At 39.4% G+C, this 27,081-nt stretch overlaps 1 protein-coding gene across 1 annotated transcript in view; it reads right to left on the reverse strand.

The window, feature by feature from the left end:
• ZMIZ1 (zinc finger MIZ-type containing 1) overlaps window positions 1–26,428 on the reverse strand; it is a gene marked incomplete at both ends in the record, with an annotated part of 147,721 nt that extends 121,293 nt beyond the window's left edge. The window contains 2 exons of the mRNA XM_079535895.1: window positions 9,910–10,023; window positions 26,369–26,428. Coding sequence (XP_079392021.1) covers window positions 9,910–10,023; window positions 26,369–26,428 — 174 coding nt within the window. The remainder of the gene's footprint in view (window positions 1–9,909; window positions 10,024–26,368) is intronic.
• Window positions 26,429–27,081: the final 653 nt, after the last annotated feature.

Below are 27,081 nucleotides of genomic sequence, written 5' to 3' on the forward strand. Positions count from 1 at the left end.
CAATTAAAATTGACTAAGTTGACTACAGGAAAGAGAAAATAATTTGGGAGGAAAGCTGTAAATATTTTTGATAAATCAAAAAACATTTAACTTGGCAGATCAAACTTTAACCCTTTACATACAACAGTTCTTAATATTTTCATTATGAAGTTGGGTTTGAACTTGCATCAAGATAAAGATTAGAACAAACAAAATATATAGAAAAGAACAATAAGATAACAACTAGATATTTTGTGTTTCATTAAAGATCAACAAGAGGAGGCAAAAAATGATGGGTTGCTACGAGATCCAGGGGATATTTCCACACTTAAGTATCCCCTTTCTGAATCCCAGTGCTACCACAGCTCACTGACAGGTACATGCTAGAGAAGAGATCGGTAGGAAACAGAAAAATTCATTTAAATTAATGAAAGCCTTGTTGAATGTTCCTGAGGGCAATGTGCCATTAACGTGTAAACATTATTTAATTTCCTTCAGGCACCATCCACCACATATCAGAAAGAAAGGGCCCTCCCATTTTCTTTCTTGAAAAAGCACGTTATCATCAAACTACTCATTTTGAAGCCGGTCAGAAACAAAAGCAGATACGGCCGTTCATCAGCAAGCACACAATACTAAAGAAACCTGCATGATATGCTTCTATGCTTAGTTCATTTTTAAAAGTGCAGTTATAAATACTGAGACACACTAGCCACAGGTCTAGTCAGTACTCTGAACTCGCATTATGCTAATTACGGAAATCATGTTTCCTCAGATAATTCAGGAAATACAAAAACCATAAACTCCTGAACCCACAACTATCTATGATTGCAGTGTCTTCGCAAAAGAGACTGGAAAAAAAGAGCAGGCCAAGGTCTACTCTGTTACACTCTCATTTCGCAGCAGTTTCCTTCTCTGAATTTCCTCTAACAGTCTGAGAAAATCCCACTCTGTACCTTGCTGTGACTGATAGAAAGCAGAGCTCACAATGCTGGCCATGCCCTTGGCCTGGGCACCATCTTGTGCAAGCTCAACATGGTATGGGCCAGCTGTGCCTCTCCCACAAGAGCAGCAGGCAGTAGAGCAAGTGAGAGGAGGAACAACCCAAATTTGTGAGCCTAGTGAAGTCAGCTGGTCAAGTGTCACTCTTTGCTCAAGTTTTTCATCAGTCATAAAGGAAAACAAATTAAAATTCACTTTTGTTAAAAAATAATCTAAATTTAACAGGTTTTCCATTGAAAGAGAGGACAGAAAATCTTCCTCCCCTCAGAGAGCAAAACCAAAATGCTCAACTACTTAGTGGAAAACAAACACTTTTAATAAAATTTCCAAGAGTTATTTTCCACCCAAGTTTTTCTTCTCCCCACTCCTCTAAGGCTGGAAGAAGCTGTGTGAAACAAACTGCTCTGGCAGTGCTCAGGAGGGCACGCCATGTCCTGCTGCTCCCCAGCCTTTGGATGCTACACACTGCTTCTCAGCCACTGTCCTGCCTACACGGATACACAGCAGGTCCACTTTATGTCCAGTGTCTTTGTAGGCTCACAAAAATGTTTAAGTGACTGTATTTGACATCGTTCCCTCCACAGTAGCAGCCAAATACTTACTTTCATTTTAAACTGAAAGTTGAACAGAGTGGTTTCTGTGCCCTCCAACAAGGGCTGCAGGCTGCTCACAGCTGCAGAGGCATTGCATCATTTCTTATACTGCTCATTGGATACTGGGGAGGCTTTCCTCCTATGAACTTGTATACCAGGGACTTCCTCTCTCTTTAAATAAACATTGGGATTCTCAGAAGCAAGACAATAAATGGATTGCATGAATATGGTCCAGAAAACACGAATCAACAAGAAGACTGTTGGTAAATTTAATATATTCAAACCAGTAGACCCAAATAAAATATATTTCAGAGTGCCTCAAAGGAACTAGCCTGGGCAAACCTAGTAACTGCTTGTGATTATTGCCAGGAGTTCATTCAAGGCAGAGGCTTTGGAGGCACACCAAATCTCTGTTAGTAAGATGGTTAAAAGGTGAATCTTAGAAATTACAGTTACTCAGTCTGATAACAAAATAAATTACTAAATCAGTATTACGTTTGCAATACAGAGCATCATCCCAAATCCATCAGCATAGTGCAGCTTTCTTCTTCGATGAGTTAACTGGCCTTGTAAATATAAGGAAAGTAGTACATCTATCTTATCTCAAATAGGCCTTTTGACATTGCTCAATATGGCATCGTTACAACAGATGAGCAGAGCTTAGATGACATTAGCATAAACTTACTTATAAAACTTTAAAATTATAAAAACTTATAAACTTCCTTATAAACTATTGACTAATATTCCTCTGCCAGATCACAACATGTCCTAGATACAGGCCACTTCTATGTGTTCTATTTTGACACAGACAAGGAAAGAAGTTAACTTGCAAAACTTCTACATGATAACATGCAGAGGGGTCTGCAAGCACTTAAGACTATGATAAGAGTTCAAAATAACCTTGAAAAACTACAGAAATGTTTTAAAAAATTAAAACATGTATGAACTATTATAGATGCATAGAAAAATCGGACACCCAAACAGAAAATTAGGCATAACTGGTGAGGCAGAAATACTGAATAAATGAATTCAGACTCAACAACAGGAATAAAATGTTGAAAATGAATTTCTGAAGAATGTATCAATAGTTTCATTTTAATCCAAGAGAAAAGAGCAGATCAATTTTCACATATCTGCACAAAATCAGTATTATGTGAGTCATGCAGAACATCACCATGAGTCCATCAGATTCATGTGCAACTAGAATTCATCTGCCCAGTGTATAAGTGACTGAAGATAAATACTGGGAAAACTTTTGAGGTTCAGGCACTAGAACAAAGTAGCAATCTCTGGAGTCCGGGGGTTGGGGTTTTTACAGCAGACTACTCAATATCTATAAAACACTTAAGATTAGGGAAAAAGATAGGATATTAAGCTCTATTAGGTCCATCCATCCTAAACTTAATCTCAGCAATGTGGATACCTGTTGCCAGCTGGTGTCATGCCACTTTGCCTGCACCCCACACAAGCAACAGTCCCAAGTGTGAAATCTGCCATGATTTAGATCATACTTGAGTAACAATGTTGATCAGGTGGGATTGAATCAACATGGTATCAATTATCAACATTATGGTTAAGTGATCTGATACCACTTGCTACCATACTCGGGCTTTCTCTAACTGCAAATTCAAATTCAGTGCACAGGCAAAGAAAGATATATTTGTCAATGACACCATCATGATAAAGAGGAAACTGCTTAGCCAGCCAACCCAAGGTTCTATACTTAGTATTCCTCTATGGTATTCTACAAACTTGTTTCCTAATATTTTTGCTACACACATAGAAACATCCAGCTTTTATTTTAACTGAGATACAGTACTGATACTAAAACTAATACATACTTACATGCAAAAAACCATAATTTTAATGGTAACTGCCAGTACAAAAATCTGATTTCCAAAAGCCGTTCAAATCTTTAATCTGGACAACACTGCATTCATAACTGAGATGTCAAATTCACCACCTGTGACACAGCTCTGCACAGATCCAAATGACAGGGTCATTGACAGTGAGGGCAAAATTTTGAGAGTTAAGTTTTAATAATGAGAAAAGCTGAGAAATTCAGCCACCAACTTCTTTTTCTCTGCTGAATTTAACTGCATTTCTTCTTCTTTTTTTTCCCCTTTCTGCAGCACTAAGGATCTACACCCCAGCAAGCTCTTCTCCCTGCCCTTCTTGTCATCACACCACGAAGTATTGGAACAACGTACCTCTTAACCTAACAGGCCTGTTAATCAAGAGGGCTATATGGCTGCTTATTACAAAACTCCCTTCCCATTATGTTGCACTATCAAAGAATCTCTTAACTAGCAGCAGTCAAGAGCACCCCCCCCTGCTGGCATCAGAATGAATTTTTCCAATTCAATTTGCTGGCTGCTCAAAACTAAAAAATGCCAGCTGATTGCTAGTTCAGACAGCTCTGTGTTCAGCCACTTGTGCATACTTGAAATTATCTGAATGCAGTTTGAAGACTACAGCAGAAATTTTGTAATTAGAATTCTGCAATGTAGATGGTAATTTTTCCCCCTTGGTAACACACAGAGATCAGATAAACAGGAAGCAAATTGAAGAATTTTGCAACATGAATGGCGATCTGCTTCAAGTAGAAAAAAAGAGAAAGGGAGGAAGATATCTTTGTGATCTGAAGTCTTGGTCTGATGAGACTCTTACATTCTAATTGCAGAAGAGCTGCCTCAACAATACAGACAATCAAAGCAGGTGAGTAAAAGTTACACATCATTAGCTAGTTTTTGGCTTTTGATGCTTGAAAACAGATGCTAGACAGGTTCTGCAAATGTAAAAGTCTCTGTTCAAACTAGTGTTCTCTTAAATATATTTCCAGCCCCAGTCACTGGATAAGGACTGTATTTTCAAAATGAAATAAAATAAAATATTATGCTTGCTACCTAATTCTTTGTCACTTCCTGAAACACAGCATGCAAAATACTGATACTTCCTCCTTTCCTCCTCCTCCTCCCTAACATGCATGTCTCTAACAAGCCTAAGAACTGAATAGAAGGTCCCCACACTCAACCAACTCCAACTGGAATTTTCTCCCAGAGGAGAAAAATGCTTTAATAAAAAAAGCCAGCTGATCACTGGGTCACTGAAATACTGTTGTCACCTGAGTCCTGACAGGTTTTGAGCAACGATATAGATGAAACATAGTCATCACCTGAAGAAAGTAATATAGGGATATCAGAAACATTTTAATTTGAACAGCAGCACATTTCAAACAAAAGCTTCAAAGCTGTAAAATAACATGACTAACAGAATCAAGTTAAAAAAAAAAAGGCTTTAGAATATCTTAAGGTCATATGACAGCCAGTAACGCTGAGTTATTTGCTAGCATTATGAGCTGCTCTAGAGAGGACTGTTCTGTGCCTGCTGGCTGTACTCCGTCAGTACAGCTTGTACAGAGCCCCAAGGTGCTGTGTGCTGAAAGCAGATAAAAACATGTGCTTCACAAATGCATGGAGAGAGGACAATGGAAGAAGAATTCCTTCCAGGTTAACTTTTTGTTCTGGAAGTCCTGGATGCAAAGACTAAAAGCAACACTTCTAGGGCTCTAATGGGCAGCTCCATCCTGGTGTTTTCTAGGTATAGACTGTGCTGAACCAACTCTTCCAACTGCAATTACTCTGATTCAGATCTTAAATGGTTATGAAAAGTGATTTTTTATGCTGACTGTGATTATATGCTTTTCTGCATTAAGCAGAATGAATCTAGCCAGGTGTGAAGAAAAAGTAGGAGTAGATACCTTGTGAACACATTAGCAGGACTTTGTTAGTTTTGCTGTTTGAGGCATCCTGTTGTGGAAACTTGACATAATTCAAAGATATGGCTTTTGTCCTACTTTTTAAAATCTTTTTTTAATTTTGCATTGGATGAACTGACATAAGCATTTAGTTTTAAAAATGACTGAAAAATCTAAACAATCTAAATTCCGCAATTTTCCAAGGAGAAATACAGATCAAAAGGTTATTGTACAATGTATCACAATCACCAAAAGTGAGCCTATCATAGATACTTCCAAAGGTTAAACATAGATGCCTGTTATTTCAGCAATTCTCTTAAGCACTGAGATCTAGAACCAATACAAAAGATTCAAATGAAATCCATGATCTTTGGATTGAATACAACTAGGACTGCAGCTTTGAGTGTTTTTATTTCTTTCAACTTAGAGATGAAACACTTAAAGAAATATGCATGAATTTCTCACATTTGATGACTGAGATAGACCCAACATTCAGAGAGGAAATATAGAGCAGGAAGACAGTGGAGAAAATAAATACATTTTTAATGAATATCTCAGCACAGCTTTTTGTAGTCAAACTGGGTAGGAAGAGTCAACTTTCAGATAAGAAGAGGTCTTATGTCCCAACCAGGGTGGTCATTTTTCACAAGAAAAGCTCTCTTACACTCAGTGCTCAGGCCAACAGCTAACTCAGGTAAGCACGTCCCGTTTACCTAAATTCATTCTACTATCCAAAGCCATTCTGGTGTCAGGATTTAATTTGACTAACCCTGTAGGTACAGTTACAGAGCAACTGCACACAGCTGTGCTTCTCTCTCCAGTATTTTGTTTTCAAGCACACTGCTGAAGAGTCCTAAAAATGATGAACTTTTGTGTGTTGTAACTCTCAAGAAAGATGAGAGACTGAAGAAGTGCCTTTATTGTCCTCTGCTGAAAGCAGCATCAGACAAGTCTTTAAATCTGTCCATTTTGCTCTCAGCTGTCCTCTGGTTTCCATTTTTGCTTCAGCAGAAACATTAAAGGTAACCATGTCCTCAGTGAGATCATTTACAAGTTCAACTATTAGGCAAGAGCAGACCTGTGAGAAGAGACTAGAGTGGATCTGAGAAAAAAGGAGCAAAGAATGAGACAACCTTGTCCAGCCAAACTAGAGTTGTTTATTAATTGCTATATGGGAACACAGTTACTTCTGTGAGACAAAAGTAAAGTAACGCCATATGCAAGTTTTCAAATGTCAATAATCCTAAAGTTATCAATAATATTAATCTTACCATAATATCCTCTCATCCCAGAAGTCTTCATTAGATACAAGCTCTAGAATCAGAAACTCTTTCAGTTATAATAAAATTATAGCTACATTTGCTTTGTGGAAAGCGGAGGCTATTTTACAAGAGTTGAAGTCACATACCAAAAATCATATCCACTACAATTTCAATAAGATACAGAATTAATTATTTCAATTTTTATTCATTTTTTGTCAACAGACAATTCTATCTGTCTTCAAAACGACCACTGTAGAAAACTAACGCCTAGCTTTCCTTGGCAAGCTAGAAAGGAGCTCACTGTCCCTGAGAAAGAGCATAATTTGTTTACATGTGCTCCATCAAAGCTGTTAAAGGAAATCATTCTGCAGCCTGCAGCTTCCAAGAAAGAAAGCACATTCAAAGCTGATCCCTCCATCCTTGACATTTTATTTATTTGTTAAAATGTTCAGAATTTTTTTATAAACTTCTGTTACCTGCTCATTTCAGTGACTTTTTGTTATGGCCAAACATAAAAAGGTAAACTTTAGAATAAGTGTCCATCAGATTCTTCAGACATAACAGTGATGCAAATACAATCATACACACACACATCTGTCTATCTGGTAAATTCTCAGTTGCTGTACCAGTTCCCGAGTTTGCTTTTGAGATAGGAAACCCACACCTGTTAGATTGCATAGATCATCACTGGAGCCTATAGCAGCAATTTTAATTACAGTCATATCAAAGTACTGCTGATACATAAAAGTCAATTATTTACTGCTCAACATAAGCTGTCTGTTTAGCTAACCTGATTTCTGTAAATGCTTGCGTTACAAGTCAAGAACAGGAAACCTCCATTAGCAACCTATTTTATATATTATTATCAAAAGAAGTGATTCCACAAGTAAAGTTGAAAGTTTTGCTGGTGATGTCCACACAGAATATTTCTAAGACCTTTTTTTTCTGTATCCCTTCAGGTTCTCTTAGATTGGCACCAGGAATGAAAACACATTGTTGTTACAAAGTGAATCAGACATTATCAAGAGTGAACACAGAAAGATGGTGCACAGGAAAAACAGAATTAATTTAAGAACCACTCATTACATTAAAGCACAATGTCAAGATTCTGAGTACTTTTTTAAAAAAATTAATAAGATAAATTCAACTGAATTAATTTTTGCAAAAATATTAAATAGACTCAAAAGAAGCAAATAATCTGGTAGCTCTGCAAAGCTACCATTATATTCTCTACTCAAAATACAACAGATGTGTTTTGATGCTCTGGCTTTACACCTGGCTGCATTTAAACTTTGATGTGTGTGAATGGATGGTTTGTTCATTCCTGAAAGAGCTTGCCCTTCTGCAGCCATGACACTAATACATTTCAATATGCATTAGTACATACTGCATTATCCACTAGTAGGATATTATGTTCTCATATCCTTTGATGGATCTAAGAGCAGTTTAGTATAGTGCTTTTTCTCTCATCAGAGAGCTAACAGAATAGTGTCATAAGAGAAAAAAAATCCTTCTGTACAATAAAGAGGAGGAGCCTTATAAGCAAGCATCTTTAGCTTTTGCAGAATTTCAGGAATAAATGCACTTGCCCTTGGGAATCTACGGAACTCAAATGTTATAATGATGGTAGAGACTACTTGCTTTAAAAAGCATAGGAGTATTAAGGGAAGCTGTTTTTGAAGGTCATTGTAAATACTGGCAAAGACAATAATCCTGTTCTAGGTTGAATACTCCTTCATATTGTTGGTTTTTTTAATTTTTCTTTTCTTTTAGCATCATCTTCACAAAGCAAAACATTGATAAACTTTGTCAGCATTAAAAAAAAAATGACTCTTAATAGTACAGAATACATCATTAAGGAAGTTGATGTTAAATTTATTCATAATATTCTAGTATTTCACTAATTCTCAACTTTCTGAATAATCTCCCTGGAAACAGATTAAGTTCTAATATGCGTATTAAATATAGAGATATATTATTGTTATTATATTGTACTATGTATTATTATTCTGTAGATAGAAATATAACATTTCCATTTCTCTCTTGTGGTCTGTTAGGACAGTAAATCACTAGCGGTCAGACCTTATTTTTACCTTGCACTTGGGCAGAGCTGCAAGTCTGTTTATGCAGAAAGAAAAGATTTAAGCAGCAAGGAAGTTGCATGTCAGATTAACAGCATTCTAGCAGAAATATGCAGAGAAATAGTGTACAGGTTGTCTACACATACTTGTGTGTGTTGTGTCTCCTTTCTTGGATGCTAACCTCAAAATACTAGCTAAGTTTTAAGAAAATATAAATAAAATCCACACCTTCTCATATCATTGGATTTATTCAAACCTTTCAACACAGGAATCTGAAGGATGCTATACACTTGAGCACACTAAGATGGAGCCATTCCTTAACATTTGGATTTCTGCAACTAAATCTAAGTCTCAGTGTCTTTTTTTATGCATCAGTTGCATACTGCGTGAGAATAATCCATGTGCTTTTACTCCCTCCCAGCTAGTACAAAGATGATCTCTACATTAATCATTTTACAGTTTCTGTCTCCTTCCTAACTATTTGTATCTGCTTGTTCTGCAAATCGCAGTGAAGCTTTAGAACACTCCTACTACAGACAGAGTTCAATTCCTCTAAAGCCTTGACAGAACATAATAATTTTGGAGTGTAACCTGCTGCTGGATGTATGGGAAATAAAGCACTGAAAACAAAAAATGCTGTTGAGCACACAATGAAATATGTTTTCCATGCATTATAATCAAGTTGCTTTAGGAACGATCGCAGTTTTAATAAGAAATGAATAGTAGGAAAAACAATGAAGTCAGTAAAATTGTTGTAATTATTATGCTAGGATTAGACCTGCAATCCATACATGCAACAAACCAAACACGCAGAAACATTGTTCAGCTGGAGGTTCTGCATGCTTGAGGTTGAATATAAGTAGACCTTCAAAACACCAAAGGCTGAGGCAAGGAAAATAAATGCCTGTGAAGTCTGTTAACTCCACAGGGAGATATTTCAGTTGGTAATTTCAAACCATGAAAATAAATACTGTACGTACAAGTAAGGAAACCTAGTATGTACTACGTACTATTTTTTTTCCTCATTTTATCATCTGATTAACTTCTTGCTACTAAATCTTGCTACCTGTGATGCAACAGACTCAAATAAACAGTTATAAGCATCTGCCTTCATGCGTTAAAGATAAAATGATGAAAGACACAAAATTCAGACTCAGAAAACCAGATTCCCTTGGCCACAACACGCGTTATAAGCCAGGGGATCAGAACTGCCACCACATGCGGACTGGACATACCGTCAAACAACCCATCAGGCTCTGCTCAAACGGTCTCTGAAAGGCTCTGGGGTCACCACACCAGTCCAGGAGCTCTGTAGCTGCATTATGGAAGTTCGCAGGGTTCTGTAAGTGCTGGCAAAGGAAAATGAAGAAGCACAGTAAATAACATACACAAAGGCTGATATGCTGTTTTCCACACCATGATAATGCAAAGTTTGGAAGCTAGGAATGGTACACATTTTGGAAGTCAAACGAAAAATTGTATAGCAAACACAGACTATCCTGCTTTAATTAATTCTCATTACTATCACAGACTTCCTGATTTTCTAATATGAATTTGTTAGTCAGAGATGAACTATAGCTGGAATTCCAGAGGTTATCCATACTTGTACCCCCAGAACATTACCTCTCACATCTGCAAACTGTAATGGATTCTACTTGGACACCAAAACTGTCTGAATCTAAATTCAGTGAAATTTCAGTTCTGCATTCAAAATCCTAATCTTAGTCTCATGCTCAGTTGCTGGGACATGCCAGTGCAGCCATGCCTTCCAATACTGAGTTTCATCTTTGCCTGCCAGCAGTCTCAGGAAATACCAGTGACAGAGCCAAACTGACACAATACACTGATCCCCTCTATGAATTTTGCTTTCTGTTTATCATGAAGCGTCACAGTGAGCAATTGGGGACCAACTTTGAGATGACAAAAATAGGAAGAATTGTTCTTGACTGAGGTGTGGCTGGGATGCTGATACAGATGAAAATGTGGAAGCACTGGAAGTGTATAGAAATCTCAGAATGGAATCTTACTTCTGAAGAATCTGGCATAATTTTGAGAGAAAATAAAGGTTTTCTTTTAAAATCTGCATGAGAAATGCAATTTTAAGCTGCCACACTCATCTCTGCTTTTATAATGAACACACTGTATCCCTATTTTTTTTTTGAGACATTTAGTAAACTTACCTGATATCATAACTGACAATATCATCCTTCAAAGTGCTCTACTCTTAAAGTATTCTAGCATTTTAGCAGAGGCAGAGGGAGGGCACAGGAAAGAAGGAATTCAATTTATGTGAATAATATTGCATAAGTCTTTCAAGGAAGCAAAAAGAAAAGAGCATATGTAGGAATTGTGAACATCTTTTTAAATAGTAGGTTTATAATTCCTGAAATAGCTGAGAAAAACATGAAAATGATGATAATTTTAACCAGAAGGTACAAAACCCAAAGGTATCATTTTAAAAATACATCCTTATTTTTGAATCAGTAGCATAATTTGGGAAAACATGCTCACTTCTAAGTATCTGGATTAATGATAATACTCACAATCTCGTTTTTTCCTCTTTTCCCCTGGTGCCTGAGAAGCTGCATACATATTAACTCTACCATAAATAGAGGAAAAAATCACTCTTATGCCAGGTTTTAAGGACTTCTCAGTCTGTGAGCTTTTGAATGACATTACTGGAATCCTTCTTCTAAGAAGGCTCTTGGTCAGAGGCCTTGTTTTAACAAGAGATGACTGACATGCAGGGCATGGATTTTTAAATATCAGCAGAATCTGAAATAGTAGACAGGCACTGTGCATGTGATTTTCTCCTCTGCTCTACAAATACAGACAATAGCTCCTACTACCACCTCACCTGAGAGCTTCACCTAGGCTGCACAACAAAGCAACTTTTTCTTGCCAGCTCATTATCTTGTTCTTGGAGGAGTCAAACTATTCTGTTTATACACAAAAGAGAAGAGTCCAAGCAAGTAAGTATAAGAAACCATATCTTAAGTCTTTCTATGAAAAAAACCGCCCCATGAATAAAGGCCAGCAGCTTGACTTATGCATCGTGTAAGCAGAAGGGAAAAGGTTCATTTTTGAAGGTTTCATTTAGGCCTGCCGAGACGTGACTGCCTGACAGCAAATCCCTCAGTGTATACTACTCCTTCAGTACTCCATCTGCAGGGCAAACAGAAACTGGTTCAAACCTCTCTACAAAATCATGTGTAAGCTCTGCTACAATCAAACATACTGTTTCCAGGAGGCAAGAAATGCGTGTAAGCTGGTGAACAAATTGCATTTCACTGAACACATGCTGCAATGATAGGGCACATATCACAGAAGAAACTGAGCTATTTCATTATGGGAAAAGAAACAAATCGAAACAAACTAAAAACAACCACCCCTACCACTCAGAAACACCTCAAGGAGAAATTCCCAACTCTGTACTTGAAAATGCCTTTAACAATCTGTCCCTCTTTGTGAAATGAATCGAGATCTGCAGGAGAAAAGTGCTAAACTTGAGTGAGATACTGTTATTTTCACCATTGTTACTGTTTGCAAGCTACACATGTGAAACAGACATGAAAGATCAATCCCGAATAACTTTGTACAGGTTTAGGCTAACAAGAGAAAAGCAGAAAGGGATCTCAGCCAAAAGCCTTATTTTCAGCTCAGTATCTCATAACGTTGATTTCTGTTTAGCATCACAGAAAAGTAGTATCCCTTTTGCAAAGCAGAGGCCCAAAACGCACTAATTTTGCACTTCTTTCTGGAAGGAAAGGCCTCAGTTATGTCGCTGAGCTACTTGTCCTTTAACTTCCCATCATGTGTCCTCACTGCATCAGGACTGAGTGCTGCACGACGATACCCTAGCCCACCTCCTACATACAGAAGGTATGCTGAAATTATGACTTCTTAAATGCTTCTGCACAACTGAAATTAGTTTAGAAACCAGCTGGAAAAGATAAGTAATTCTATTAATTTAACTAGACTAAAAAGCCCCAAACAAGCCCAACAAGAAGAAGGCAAAAGACCAGTGGTTTTACATTCTGAGGAATATACTTCCATAGCTTCTATGACTGAAAAGCTGATCCCACAGGACGCTCCTATCAGTTATATAAAGTTCCTTCTGTGGCATATTTCTTACAGTTTTCTGATTTCCTAATGTTTTAAATTACATTTTTCCTCAGATTTCTCTTTCTCAGATTACAAAGGGCAAGGTTACTTTTTGAGGGGAAGCATGGAAAGCAAAGAAAAATCCTGCCTGAATCAAAGCACAAAGGCAGGTGAGTTACGTAAGAAACTATAATATCCAAATAATAATCCAAATATCTACCATCATTTTTTTTTATTTATTGACAGCTTAAACACTGCCCCTGGGGCAAAAAGCACTAATGTCATTCATGCCCTCACAACAAAAAGGCTGCCTAAGAAGGATATTATTACATCTGCTATATTCACGGAGCAAGAAATTAAAGAGATTTTCTTAGCTCTTGATCCAAGAAGGGAAGTACAAAACAAGGCTTTTGCCAGACCCATCCATCAGCTTTGCTGTGAAGCACTTCCATGCATGGCTCTATCCTCTTCAACTGCAATTACTGGCAGCATCTTGACAGAAGCAAGGTGTGAGCCTGGAGAGTCTAGTTTGAAACTGTGCCTCATGTAAACAAGGAAAAAAAATCACTAATGGATGGTTTAGAAAAAAAGCAACAATGAACCAGATGTTTCTACGACACACCTTGGTATGTCTTCAAAGCTGCTAATCAAGAGTGTAATAATGAAAGATGGGACCTGCAACCATGCTTGCAAGCTACAGTGCTATCAACAAGTAGTGTGTATGAACAGAATCTGAAGTGGAGATGAAAGAAGACAATGAACTCAATTATTTACCAGACTGGCTGCACTATCATCTGCATCTTAGACAGTTTTAAGTGAAACATGACAATTTCCATTATTGCAAAACCTAATAAAATGCTCAGACTAATCATTTCTGATTCCAAAAGACTAATATTTTCTAATCCTGGACTGAACAGAGATCATAGAGATACCTGATGCATGTGAATGGCTCGTTACTGCAGGGATCACCAGGTGGTGCTCTAAAGAGACAGTCTCGTCGAGTCATTTATTTTTGGTCTTGGAAGGAACCCCATGTTCTTTGCAGCACTTTAATTACTAGATTGGCGTGAGGAATGGAGAAAACAGCAAAGGTGCTCGCTGTCCTCTTCCCTGTGTTCCACAAGAAAGAACTGTACCAGCGAATCTCCTTTCCAGAACAGAGCTGGCATTTGAGCTGGATTCTGGGGAAGACAGGATTGTCTACCTGCTGCACATGCTCATGTGTGGCTTAAACATTTTATTTAAATAAGGAACAGATCATTGCTGTATATCAACAGAGAATACAAGCAGACAATGCAGGTACAGCAGGACATAAGTTTACTCTTTTTCACACTAAACATCTGAGTGTCTGTTTCACGATTTGCTGTTTTGTGGTCACCAGCAGGAAGAAAATGACATTCACATGGGGACTTATGTGGAGCAGCTGATACGTGGCAATTTTTGGTGCATGCATTACAAAATACAGCCGTTTCTGGAAATTGTTACTCCCTCCCAATTAGAAGGTATCTAAAAACTCCCAATAAGCAATAAAACTCAGCAATGAGCCCCAAACTATGTGCTTCACAGCACAGATGTGTGAAATAGGCACATGTAATAAAGAATGCATCTTTTTCAAATTAGATACTACAGCATAATTGAGTACTTTCAGTCTTCACACCCACACCAAAGTGAGTGCAGCCCACTTCCCGCAACCAAGGACTCCACATAATTTTAGAGACAGAAATCAAACATCCAGATTGAAATACAGCAAGAACAACAGCCTTATCCCCTTCAAATATGAAGGACTGCAACCTAGTTATACACTTGTGTGTGTTAGGGAGAACAGTCTAAGAAGTAATGGAAGAGTCACAGCCAAAATTAAGACCAATTACACAGGGCTGAAGCTGTCTCATGACAGCAATGGTATGGAAAAAGAATTATTTAAACACGGAATCCATATGTTCCAAGTAGTTGCTATAGAAAACAAATGTAGAATTTACAAACTGCATGTTTCTGGTGGAGGATTTTTTTCTCTCCCTTCTTTGGAGTACATCAAACTGAAGACAAAGTCCTAATTTGCCGCAACTTAACCTATTCAAAATGAGATGTCATGCAAATAAGTTTTTGAGCAGCAAACTGCTTAACTATGCTAAACAAGTTATTGCATTTATTTACGTGATGTCGCGCCAAATTATGAAGGCTGACTCAAGTTGTCTGTTTATTTTGCCGAGTTACGTCTGCTCTGTGTCTCACTCCTTGATTTAATTGAGCTGCTGAAGATAATATAACTTATCACACAGACACGATGCCATGTTGCTAGATTCTAGGTTAATTAACAGTAGCCTACAGTCACTGCATTTCTCACATGGTTAGCCACTTGGACCCTGTCTACTGTCTAGCTTCACTAATCAACGAGGCTGGGAATTTCACATTAGCGATAGAACAAACCAGCAGCAGACAGAGCTTTTGACTGTGCAGAAAAAGAAAACCCAGCTTGCCTGTCGGCAGCTTTTTCTTCCCTCTGAAATTAACCCATTATTACGCGGTGTCTGCTCACGCTGCACTTTCGGCAAAACCTCTGCTTAGCAAATCAGGAAAATCAAAACTGGGTGGCAGCTGCTCTTTGGTGGGGCAGAAGGCTGCGGCTGCTGCTCCTTGAGTAGAGCCAGCCTGGGCCCAGCAGCAAGACCCACACACTGTGTGTGGCATGGTGCTGCAAGCCAGATGGCCTGTGCAGCTGCCCTGACCACAGCAGCACAGGAGGCAGAAGCAGGGCACTGCAGAGCTCACAGGAATGGCACAGCACACAGTGCACCACCTTCTGCCAGTGTCTGACTGAGGTGGACCTGAAAATAAGGATGTGCCTCCTTGACACACAGACTCTCAGGATAGGCTGCCCCAAGACCTTCTTTCCCTAAACTGTGCAGGCTTGCTCTTTGTTCTAAGAATTACTGTTCCACACAGGGCAGAAAGCTTCCCCACCTGCCCACAAGGCTGCCCAAGCTGACTCAGAAGCGGCAGCAGGACGAGGTGGGCTGGGAGGGATCAGCACCCCTGCCTGCAGCCCATCTTCTGGGCTGTCCGCACCACAAAGCTTCTCCCCAAGGTGGAGCTATGTCATCAGTATTGGAGGAGGACAGAGTTCAGCTCACAGCACAAATATTCCTCCTGCCTAATGAAGACCCTCCCCTCTTTTTGAAATAACAGCACTTTTGATTCTTTTTGCCCAGAGAAATATGTTTTTGCTATTAATATTCCTTGCTGTTCTCCCTAACGCACAATGCATACAAAGAGATATACCAAAAGAAAACGATGAAGCTTTGTGCTTAGATATTTACTCCGTGTTTTTTCCTCAGACTTCAGCCAAATCATTCCTAGTTTGCATAACAGGTTCATCCATAAGTTCTGCAGAATTTGTCTCGCACTGCATTACACATCTCAAATTGTGGGTCATACAGAAGCCAGCATCTAATCCACCTCCTCTGCATTATGTGCTAGATACTCAGCATGCTGTGAGTTTTGCACAGGGCTCATGACATCTGAAATGCATGTACACAGCTCTGAAGTTCACAGGATGCATTTGCTATTTTTAGCTGCTGGTGTGCAGGTTTTCAAGCTTTCCTCCACAACGTAAGATTTTTCACATGACTGTAAAACCTAAGGATTTAAAAGCAAAGGAAAATGTAAACCTTGTCAAGATTCATGTATAAAAAACAGGATGATCAAAACTATGAAAAGAGTAGTTCTTTAGGGACTAAACCAATTGACACCGTCTGAGGAAGGAGCTGATCTCTGCTTCCTGTGTACCAATGTGACTTTTGTACCCCTGGTGTGCACCAGCTCTGTTCACTGAGAAATGGCACTTGGTGTCCTGGTGCTTCGGCACATTTGACCAGGCAGTTCACACTACTTTTTGTTTAGCTGAACATTCATCTGGACTTGCTGCACTGAATGGAAGTGGGGAGATGGCTATAGGAAAGAAAGGGACAGGGAAAGAGCAAAGAGACAAAGATTACGTGTCCCTCAACTGCAGTAACAAGGGAGCAGATTTACTGTGGTCCTGCATGTCTGGCAAAGGGAGCTCAGCCCTGAAAGAAAAAGCAATCGCCTATCTCAAGAATGTAAACAGGATTCCTGGTGCTTTGATACAGAGTAACCCTGGGGAGACAAGGCAGTTTTTCAGGCATTACTCAGCACACAAGTATGCTCCTCCTAGACCTGAATTTGATAGCTCATCAGCCCCACACACAAGCAGTACATGGCCTGCAAATCAGCAGCGCTCACTCGCTGGAATACACAGATCCCATCCTCATTACTGAAAAGCCTCAGTGGGCTCCACGAGTGAGCCTAGCTGTGAGCTCCTCTTCCATCACAGGCACACACTTCTGATTCCCATCCACAAAAATGTTCTCTCTCCATGCCGTACCCTTCACTGGCTGCAGCTGAGCTCAAGGGATGTCACAGAAACATGGGACATTAACCGGGGATGAGCTTCAGAAGTAGAAAATGCCATAACTCAGAGGCAGCTTCTCTATTTTTTCATAGTCAAGTAATGTGATTATAGAAAGGCCATCTATGTGAGCTGCTGTACTCAGTATATTAAAAATGAGTCTGCTGTGAAGATTCAAAACCAATGGTCTTTTCCTTTTTTGAGAGGGTAGAGGGGAGTACTGAGATATTTTCTTTCTTTTGGGAGTGTGTTTTTTGTTTATCTGAACACGGTTACATGTAGTTCAACTCTCTACAGTCCCCTTCAATACCAAAGATTGTTTTATTTATAAAAAAATTAAAAGGCTCAAGCTGTGCATTTTGTATTCAGATAATCCCTCCCTCCTCCCCAAAATTTAGTGTTTGTGAGATTGAGAGATCCCTAATGAATAGAATTATCTTGCACTTACATGGTTTATTCCATTGGAGGCTTTATAAATATTTTATTAAGCTCACATTTTGAGAGGCACTAGATACACTCAGAAAGAGATTAAAACCATGTTAGTCCACAGCTTCTTATAAAACCAGAGTGAAAGGGAATCACCTCTGCCCTACTTGCCCACTACAGCCTCTTTTTCAAGGGAAAAAACAGTAAACGCTCAGCAAAGCCCAGCACCTCTTTATCAGATGTTTCAAGTACACAAAAACAGTGGGGGAGTTGAGGATGTGAATAATCACTGAAGACACATTAAACAAACGAGAAAAGGAACAGAAAGCAAACATGAGCATAACTGAGCTGCAAAAAGACAAGGTGTTCATTTACTGTGAGCAGTAACAGAACAAAAGTACTAATGCAATTTCTGCAGATGCCTCACTCATAGGGAATCACTGAATCACACAATTGCTGGGGTTGGAAGGGATCTCTACAGATCATTGAGTCCAACCCCTTTGCTAAAGCAAGTTGACATGTCATATAAAATGCGTTTACAAACCAGTGTTGGCTTCAGAAAAGATGAATGCCTGCTGACTGAACAGCCTTGGTCTCACGTACTGCGAGATCTGTAAGGAGGACTGCACACACATGCCCAGGCTGCAAGACGGAAGTGACAATACAGCAATCATGATATGTCTGCTAGTTTCACAGAAGCGTCAGAGATGAATGCAGTGTCCTGATCCTCACCACACACAGCAGAGCTTACAACAAGAATTGTTCCCTGGCTGTGATGATCAGAATTACTTTGCCATCCTTACTCTGTATTTTTAATAGCTACTTAATTGCAGTACACTTACAACTTTGTGTTACACAACACAAACAAACATGCAACAAATTAAACATCCATAGACCCTGCTGCTGCTGCTCTACCACAGCCTGCCTGGTCCATAAGGAAATTATAGGGATTCAGATCTGACTGATGGACATCGGGCATGCAAGTGGCCAGTCATCTTCCTATTCACAGGAACAGCAGCACCCAGTCCAGACTTTGTATCCTTCATGCAACCAGCACCTGGCCTGCTGAGAGCCCTGAGAACAGTGTGTTTTGTAACGACTCAGAAGAATCAGAGAGCTCCTTAGTAACTCACAAGGAGTGCCTTTATGAAAAAAAGTCAAGAAACAAAGAAACAAATGTTTGTTCTTTCTCTTAGGCCATGCTCAGTGACATAAGGCTCCACTCTACCTTTAAACCTGCAATTTCAGGTCCTTTGAATTATGAAATCCATTTGACTAACCCGTTCACTCACTCTTCTTGGTAACCAAAACAAGCCATTTGCCATTAATATTTCCCTTCATAACACGCTAGTGTAACACGTCTCCATGTGTGATGACCGCAATGACGCTGATGCTTCTTTACATTTCTTCACTGTTTCAATAGACAACACAACAGTACAGTTTTCTTCCTTGATGTCCTCATTATTTTCAGCAAGCAGTTTGAGCCCTAAATGCTTCTGTGTATTAATAAGTTATTTTTCTCCAGGAATGCTTTTTTCTTTCAAATACTATAGCACTTTTAAAATATTTACTTAAATTATTAATAAATATTATTTATGAAAATAGACTTATTTGTCATCAAGTTATTTGCCTGCATTCTTTAAAAAAATAAATAAATAAAAAAATCAGCATCACAGTGTCCTTAAGTAGAAGACTAAGTGAAGGATGCAGGGAAAATGAAAATTCTACCTAAAAACAAAAAATAAAAAAATCTGTGCTATGAACATTTAATAATTTGAGGCACATACCCCACCATTTTGAAAAGTTGGGGTTAGTGGTTTCTTCATGCAGTTTGGTCCATATTAAGATGTTTTAAAGACATCAATGAAGCATGACAACAATCCTTGAGTAGAAAGCTGTTGTCAGTAGTACAGCCTTTAAAAAAGCAATAATGCAAACAAGAGTAGAAAATGAATTAAAGGTGAGAGGGAAAAAAAAAAAAAGGGAGAAAAAAACCTCAAAATCACCTGATTTATGCATTGAATCAACTCATTTTAAAATAATAATAATAAAAAAATCTTCATTTTCTAAATTTCAGGAGAGCAAATGCACTTATCTTGAAATAAAAGCAATAGTGTTCAGTAGACCCAACTGAAATGACAGTACCTTTGATGTACTTTGCCTTCCAAATTTTTTTTTTTTTTTTGTCATTTAGGTAATTTACTTACTCACTGGTTGTGCTTTTTACGGCACTTTTAATCAACAGACTTAATCTTTATTATTTTAATCTCTTAATCTATACAGAGATAAAATCTCAAGGTGACTATTAAAAATGACTGCTGCATGAACTGATGGCACTGTGGAAGATGTTTAATTCACTTGATCTATTTTCATGGGTCCTACCAGGCAGAATCACCAAAAGCAGTGATTCCTCTTCCAGGTTATTTGAAGAATCCACTATTTTTTATCAATTTCTATATTATATGCATCTGTGGAAATGGAACATATGTCTTGCACAATTCTCTTCAGCAGTTAGATATTAACAGCACAAATTCAGTGTGAGAGGAAAAAAATCTAAGTTGAAGAGTCAGGTAAGGATGAAATGGTTCCTTCTGCCAAGGTTTGCTATACAAATACCTGATCATGCTTTTCTGGATGTTTCCCTTACCCTGATCTGCCTTGCAAAGAACGCTATGGAAATAACATAATTCCAAGGTATTCCAAAGGCCTCCCTCATTCTCCTAGTCATGAGAGAGACTAGGATGAGACTAATAAGCATGTTCTTTTTCTCAGGATGAATCATTTTGAAATTTAGATTCATCGTTACTAGGTAAGAATTTTAGAGTAGTAAGGGAATTTTTGCAAAGCCCAGGAGAATTAATGAGCTACAAAAATCCAAGTCCACTAATGCCACATCATCCAACTTCTGCTGCCTAACGCATGTCTGCCAGCTGAGTGAAGGGATCTGATTCCTTCACTAGGAAACTTTTCACTGTAGCAGTTGCTGTCCACTTCATGCATTGCATTCTGTCAATGGGATACAACGTGGGCAACAGCAAAAAGGACAGCTACACCCATACCAGCAAACTCATGAACATTAGTAGTTTGCACATTGGCATTGATCTGAACTACAAAAAGGATGGAAAAATGACTGAATTTTCATTAGCATGCAGGACATGCTCCACTGGTAGGAACAGGCTCCATCCAAAGCACAGTAACAAATTAGGTAATAAGAGGTAAATGTGAAACAGCATAGTTGGACACAGTTTCTAGTTCACAGGCTTTTCTACAGCACCAGCCTGTCAGTTCTCAAAACACCAGCCTGCCCTTCCCTCCCTTCTGCATGGGTTGGCAGAACTGCCCACAGCACATGCTCTGTGACCTGCTGATGCACACCAGTACTGGTTCCTCTTCTATACAGCACAGAAGCAATAAGGAGCTATTAACACAAGGGAAGTTTTCTTTCAGCAGATGACAGTAAAGGTCTGTGCAGCTGAAGGCTCTTGGTGTTAACAGTAACATTACCACTTCAAACACTTCAAACAATTTTTTTAAAAACACTTTCTGCTTTTGCAAAGGCCCTTAAGCGCAAATGCTGTACAAGCTGTACCTGCTAGGGATTTGCCATTGCACCAACACACGTAACTAAGGGAAATGAAGCAGCAAGCACGCACACACGAAGAGCCAGAAATGGTATGACAGATGCTGGAGACATGTTGCCAGCTAGGTCACGTATTCACTGCAGAGTTTGACCCAGCTGCTGACAAAGAGAATTTCCTATGCTCATCTGACACCAAGGTGACACCATGAACTAGCTTACAGATTTCTAGAATTTTCAACTGTTCATCCTTATTCACCAATAGGCAATTTTAAGCATTGGGCTCGATTAGTTAATTGCGAAGGAAAAAATAAAATAAAATTAATCTAAATACAATTCTACTAGACGTTTTAATTGTAAGTTTAAAATGTGTATTTTCTCTTCGAAAAAAAGTTAACAATACTAATACCTCAACCCTTGAGGACAGAGCTGCAATAAAACAGAGAAACAGGACTGGGAAGGGGAGAACTGTGCCGGCATCAACTTCAAGCCTACCGTAGATGGTGGGTTATATTCAATCCTCTGAAATCTCTTGTACTCATCCATCTCACCAGACAAACAAGATATCCAAATGCTGCAAGCTTCAGGACAGTGCTTCCCCCACCAGAAGTGCTTCTAGCACTCCTCTCTTTGCTCATTCCCTTGTGGCTCCGCTGTCTGTGCCAGAGCAGTCGCCTACTGGGATGCAGGATCTGACAAGGCAGGAATGCTGATTGACAGGTCTGTAAGTGGACTGGAGGAGCCAGGAAAGCTGGTCTGCTGTCAGTTTTTCCTAAACATACTTAACTCTAGCAGAGGAATATTTCTACAGACTGATCAAAAAAGCAGATGAAGAATATGCAGCTATGGCTCTCGGGGAAGGAAAAAATATTCCAAGATGTTATTGATGGACTGTTCAGTCAACAAGCCAAAAACATTATGTTCCTTGAATATATTCTTCTAATTTTTTTATTAAAAAAAAAAAGGTGTTTTTTTTTTTTTTTGTACTATCAGGTTTCCTACTGTATGTTATTTCATGTTTAGCTGCTTAAAAAAATGGTAACATTTTATGGGGATTTCAACCAGAACAATACGCGTTCTAAATAAATGTGCCCTTCATAGGAAGACTTCTAATTTTCAAAATTCATGAAGAATGCAATTTTCATGAAGCTTTATTAAAACCTTTCCAGCTATAATTTCACATCTGCCCATATTATACCATCCAAAATACATTATAAATGACATGTTTAGGACTGCTGAGCATTTACATGAATCTGCATCAATAATTTTGGAAAGCAGGATTAGTTCGAACATCTCAAGGCTTAAATGCTAACAGCTATGTAAAAATAAAGAGAATTCTATTTTCTTCTGAATTGCAAGTGAGCAACCAAACACCAACTTGCAGAATGATAAAATAAATGGGACTGTTTGTTTCCAGTCTGAGAAAGAAAAGATCAATGCAAACACACGGCAATTGCAACTTTTAGCATCTCTCTCTCTTAACAGCTCAGGAGGCATTATAAAGCACGGCAATTGCAGCAATTCAACAAGCCTTCCTGAGGGAGGGAAGGAGGGAAGAAGGGAGGGGAGAAATGCTAATCTCTTTCTAGAAACCAGCAGTGTGATGTGTGCCTCCAATTACGCCTGGTTCATTGCGTGATCCAGCATCATCTGAGGATATATTGCTCAATGTGCTCTGATGAAACGTGACACATGTGGCAGAATCAGCCTTCTCTGTTCTCAACACAAACACTTCGGACACCAGAGAACTTGCCCATACTTCCCACTAACCCATTACTAGAACTTCAGCACAGCTCGAGTACCTGCCTTGATAGCTGCCTGTAGTGCAGCAGGGAGATCTCACACACCTATTCTGAAAAGGGTGGCTTCCTTTCTACTTACACAGAGATTTTCCTTATTTTTCTCTTTTCAAGAATTTCCCAAGAGATGTGCAGAAAACTTCCAAACTGACTGCCAGCAAGCAGAAACAACAAATCTACAAGTCTCTAGATGTAAAACACCCTGAACCTCTGAAAGTTGATCCCATCAGGGTGAGGATGGACATGAGTGGGGCTGCAGCCTAGTGATTTTGCCTGGCATTTGCTCATGGTACAAAAAGAAAATAAAAAAAAAACTGCCTAGATAAACCCGCACTGTTGGGCTGCTATGCAGTTGCGAGGAAGTAGGTAAGAAAACGAGTCAGTTCTGGAGCTTTCCTTAGCCCTGGGCTCCATGAGGTCTTGAGGTGCAGCCCCACACTCCTGCCCTGCAATTGCAGCTGCAGTGGATCTCCAAAGCTAGCAGTGCTGGCCGGGAAACAGGCTTTCAGCGCAGGGCAGCTCAGGGGCCCTTGGGCCTCTGCTGAGCACAAAGCCTTCCACAGTTTTGTTTGTGTGGACAAAAAATTCTGGATAAGAAGCCCACACTCCGAAGATCAGTCTCCTTCAGCATATCCTTAAGAGTCCACAGTGTTATGACAAACTAATTGCATGTGTTAGGAGAAGGCTGTTACTTTGGCTTTTTCCACAGAACATTAAAAAAAGTGTTTGATTTTAAAGCACATACACTTACAAATAGTGAGGGAATCAGCTACAAAGAGACCACACAAGCTGTTCCAGCCTTCCACAGAAGTCTGGTTTTTTAAGTGTAAACACACAGCCACCTCTTCAGTTTGCCCTTTCATCTCTTCTGAAACAGTTCTTAACACACACGGGCTCTTCATTTCCTAACTAGCTGATCATATACAAGTTTTGGTTTTGTAGCTGGAAAACGCTAAAAAAAGATAAAAGTAAAACACAACCTTGATCCTGAAACAGAAGTCAGCAAGGACACTGTGGGCGTCTCACGAGCCAGAGCTGGAAGCCAGCAGCTTGTGCTGCAACCTGATCTGCCTGCCCAGGCGCTGGGAGAGCCATTTATAGGTGTCTCGACTGGGCAAGCTGTGTGGAGCTGACCACGTGCGCCTGGCTGCCAGCAGGGCGATCGGATGGGTGGGTGCTGGGTGCCAAGGGAGGGCGGCTTCTGCCCCTTGTGCAGCCGCTCCTGCACTAACCGGCCTGCGAGCACATGTCTGTTCAGGAGAGCAGCACTGCTATTTTGTTCACAGGCTGGGAAGAAAGGGTGAAAGACTGGGGAAAAAACAGGCAGATTTGTGTCTGATCTTGCCGCTAATCCCCCAAAATTGGTGAGAGTACATTGACATGATCATGTAAGGTACTGCATGTAACAGTGAGTAGCTTGGTTCTCCATGGGTGATCTGGCAATGCCTTGCCATGGTATTAAGCTAATTGTGCCAGCTAATGACCTGTCTCAAAGAACAAGGTAAAACATCTCAGAGCAGGAAACTTATGGCTGTGTGACAGAAGAGTCTCCTCTGAAAAGCCAGTCTGAGTCAGTTTCTCTTTCTCCCATCCCAAGATTTTGGAACTATGAAAAAAAAGTCTCTATGTTAAATTCAAGGACAAACCAAACAGCAGTCATTCCTCTCAGACTAAACCTCAAGTATTGCAACTTTCACAAAAAAGATTATGCTCTATATTTTTGGTGGTAAGTCACTGGCTTGTTTAACTACTTGTTTAACTACTTTTTGTCATGAGTTGAAAATAAGAACGCTCATATTCACTGATTCAGGGTTTTATAGGAAATGGAGACCTTAAAGTTGCAACCACTCCCAGGCAGGAAACTCCTTGCTAGGCATCTCTTGCTGTTTGGCAGAACAGAGCAACTATGCAACCATGCCCTGTCCAACAGAAGTCTCTAAGCTTTCTTCCAGACAGAATCAAATCAAATCAAGACTTTCCAACAGTGGAAAGTCTGACCTTATTCCCTTCCTCTCTGCCTTCATCTGCCTGTGTAAACCAGCATGGTATAAATGAAGTTAGAAGCTCAGACTGACTAAGCATCCATTACATAGTAAAAAATACCTCTTTAATAATACTGTAAAAAGAAAAAGTAATTTGAGATTCTTTCATTGTATTAAAATAACAGAAATTCTCTATGTACAAAAACTGGGAGCTCTAGAAGTCGGAACTGAGTAGCATTCTCCATTTGTCTCCACTTGATCTGAAGGCTTATTCATACAGCTGGAAGGTTAAACAGTACTGTAAGTCACTTCATTCTTCATCCTCTGGGCTAGGATGGCCAAAAAGGACACCAATTTGTGACAGCCAAGGGCATGCTTTTTCTGAACCATATAGTTCATAAGGAACTGGGATGAAATCCCAAAATTCATTTCCCTCAGGCCTTCAAACAGCCATGAGATGCATTAAATTTCACCACAGAGTAATGAAAGAGATTTTAAAAAAACAGCCACCACAGACTCAGGCCAAGGATGGACTACGACCAGCAATTCTGCAGGGACAGTTTCCTATTTCTGCTCCCTGACATACAAACTAGCTTTGTTCGACTTATTCCGAAATCCTCTCATATAAAGAAAACACAGAGAGAAAATGACTGGTTCAAACTCTGCTCTTTTTCTCATATCCTGCCAAAGCATCTACATCGCTAGACTTGCAAGTAAACGCATTTCTTCTGTTATTTACATTAAAATGTATTCCAGATAACATAAACCTCTACAAATAAATGGGCAAACGCAACTAATTGTAATGGAGACTGCTGAAGGTAAGAGAATGGAAACAGATAAAAAGTTTAGAGATCTAGACGTATGCAGTACCATCCCCATACCTATTTTTTTGATAATTCCTTTGACTTAAGGTTCTTGCATCCACCACACAAAGAAATCTATGAATAGCAAAGTGTTGTGCTCCCTCAAGAATAAATATGTATACGTCCCAAAGCACTTGGTTAACACAAATATAGAACAGACAGCAGGATGGACTAGCATCTAAATCTGCAGTGGCAGGAATTATTACCAAATAGTCAGCCAGAGAAAACTGCTCAGATGAGAGGGGAAAACAGGCTGTGAACATTATTTCACTGATTTAGTTGAATCTCCAGACTGATGACTCTTCAGAAAGGTGAAACGGAAAGTTTGGCTTTTGAGGTTTAGACACCAGCAGCAGATATTCTTCTCTGCAGTCATTTTACGATGTTTCACTCCCACTCTCCTCCCCACAAATGGCCAGGGTATTCATCACACATCTGGAGACCATAATGCTCATCACGACCTGCCATACAACATGCAATGCTCTAGCAGTAACCATGTTCACCTTCAGCTTACCTGTTTTATGCACTGCAGCCGGTCATTGGTCTGCTGTATGTGCCTGTCCATAGAGTTCATTTTGATTGTCTCCACTTGGCTTCTACCTGAAAGCCATTAAAATCCCTCAATCTGCAAGACAAAAAAAGACAAAGATCACTGAGTACAGTCCATGCACTTCTACCCCTTCTACAGCAAGTGTAATTGTGAGATCTACTTGCCAGAGATTTGTACTTCCAGGTGACACTGCTGAGAACATCACTACAGCAATGAGGCAGAGCTGCCTGCAAGAACACCTGATCATGTTGCAAGATGAAAATAACAGTAGTAATAATAATCACAATAATAATTGACACTTTGGGTTTTGCAAGGCCAAAGGCATGGGGATAATTCCTAATCTTCCTCTAGGAGAAAACATCATCCATGAATATTAAATGGACAGGATACAGCAGAATATTATGTGGCTAAAAGTAAAAAAATACTTGGCTTTTTGGCTGAGTTAACGTGTAAGTTCTGGAGTTCTGGACTGAAAATAAAAGCAAAAGGTATGCTTTGGATGTCCTGTGATATTAAAAATGGCAGACAAATTTAACAAGCCCTCGAAAAGGTTGTGACAGTGGCAAAACAAGGATTGGGATTCATGACTCAGGCCTCTCTGGAGGACTAACAGCTCCAGGTGCACAGTCCCACATCTCTAGGGCTGGCTTTCCACCGAGGATCTGAGCAGCTCCCAC

The sequence above is a fragment of the Tetrao urogallus genome (assembly GCF_951394365.1).
Source record: "Tetrao urogallus genome assembly, chromosome: 5".
In the NCBI taxonomy this organism is placed as follows: Eukaryota; Metazoa; Chordata; class Aves; order Galliformes; family Phasianidae; genus Tetrao; species Tetrao urogallus.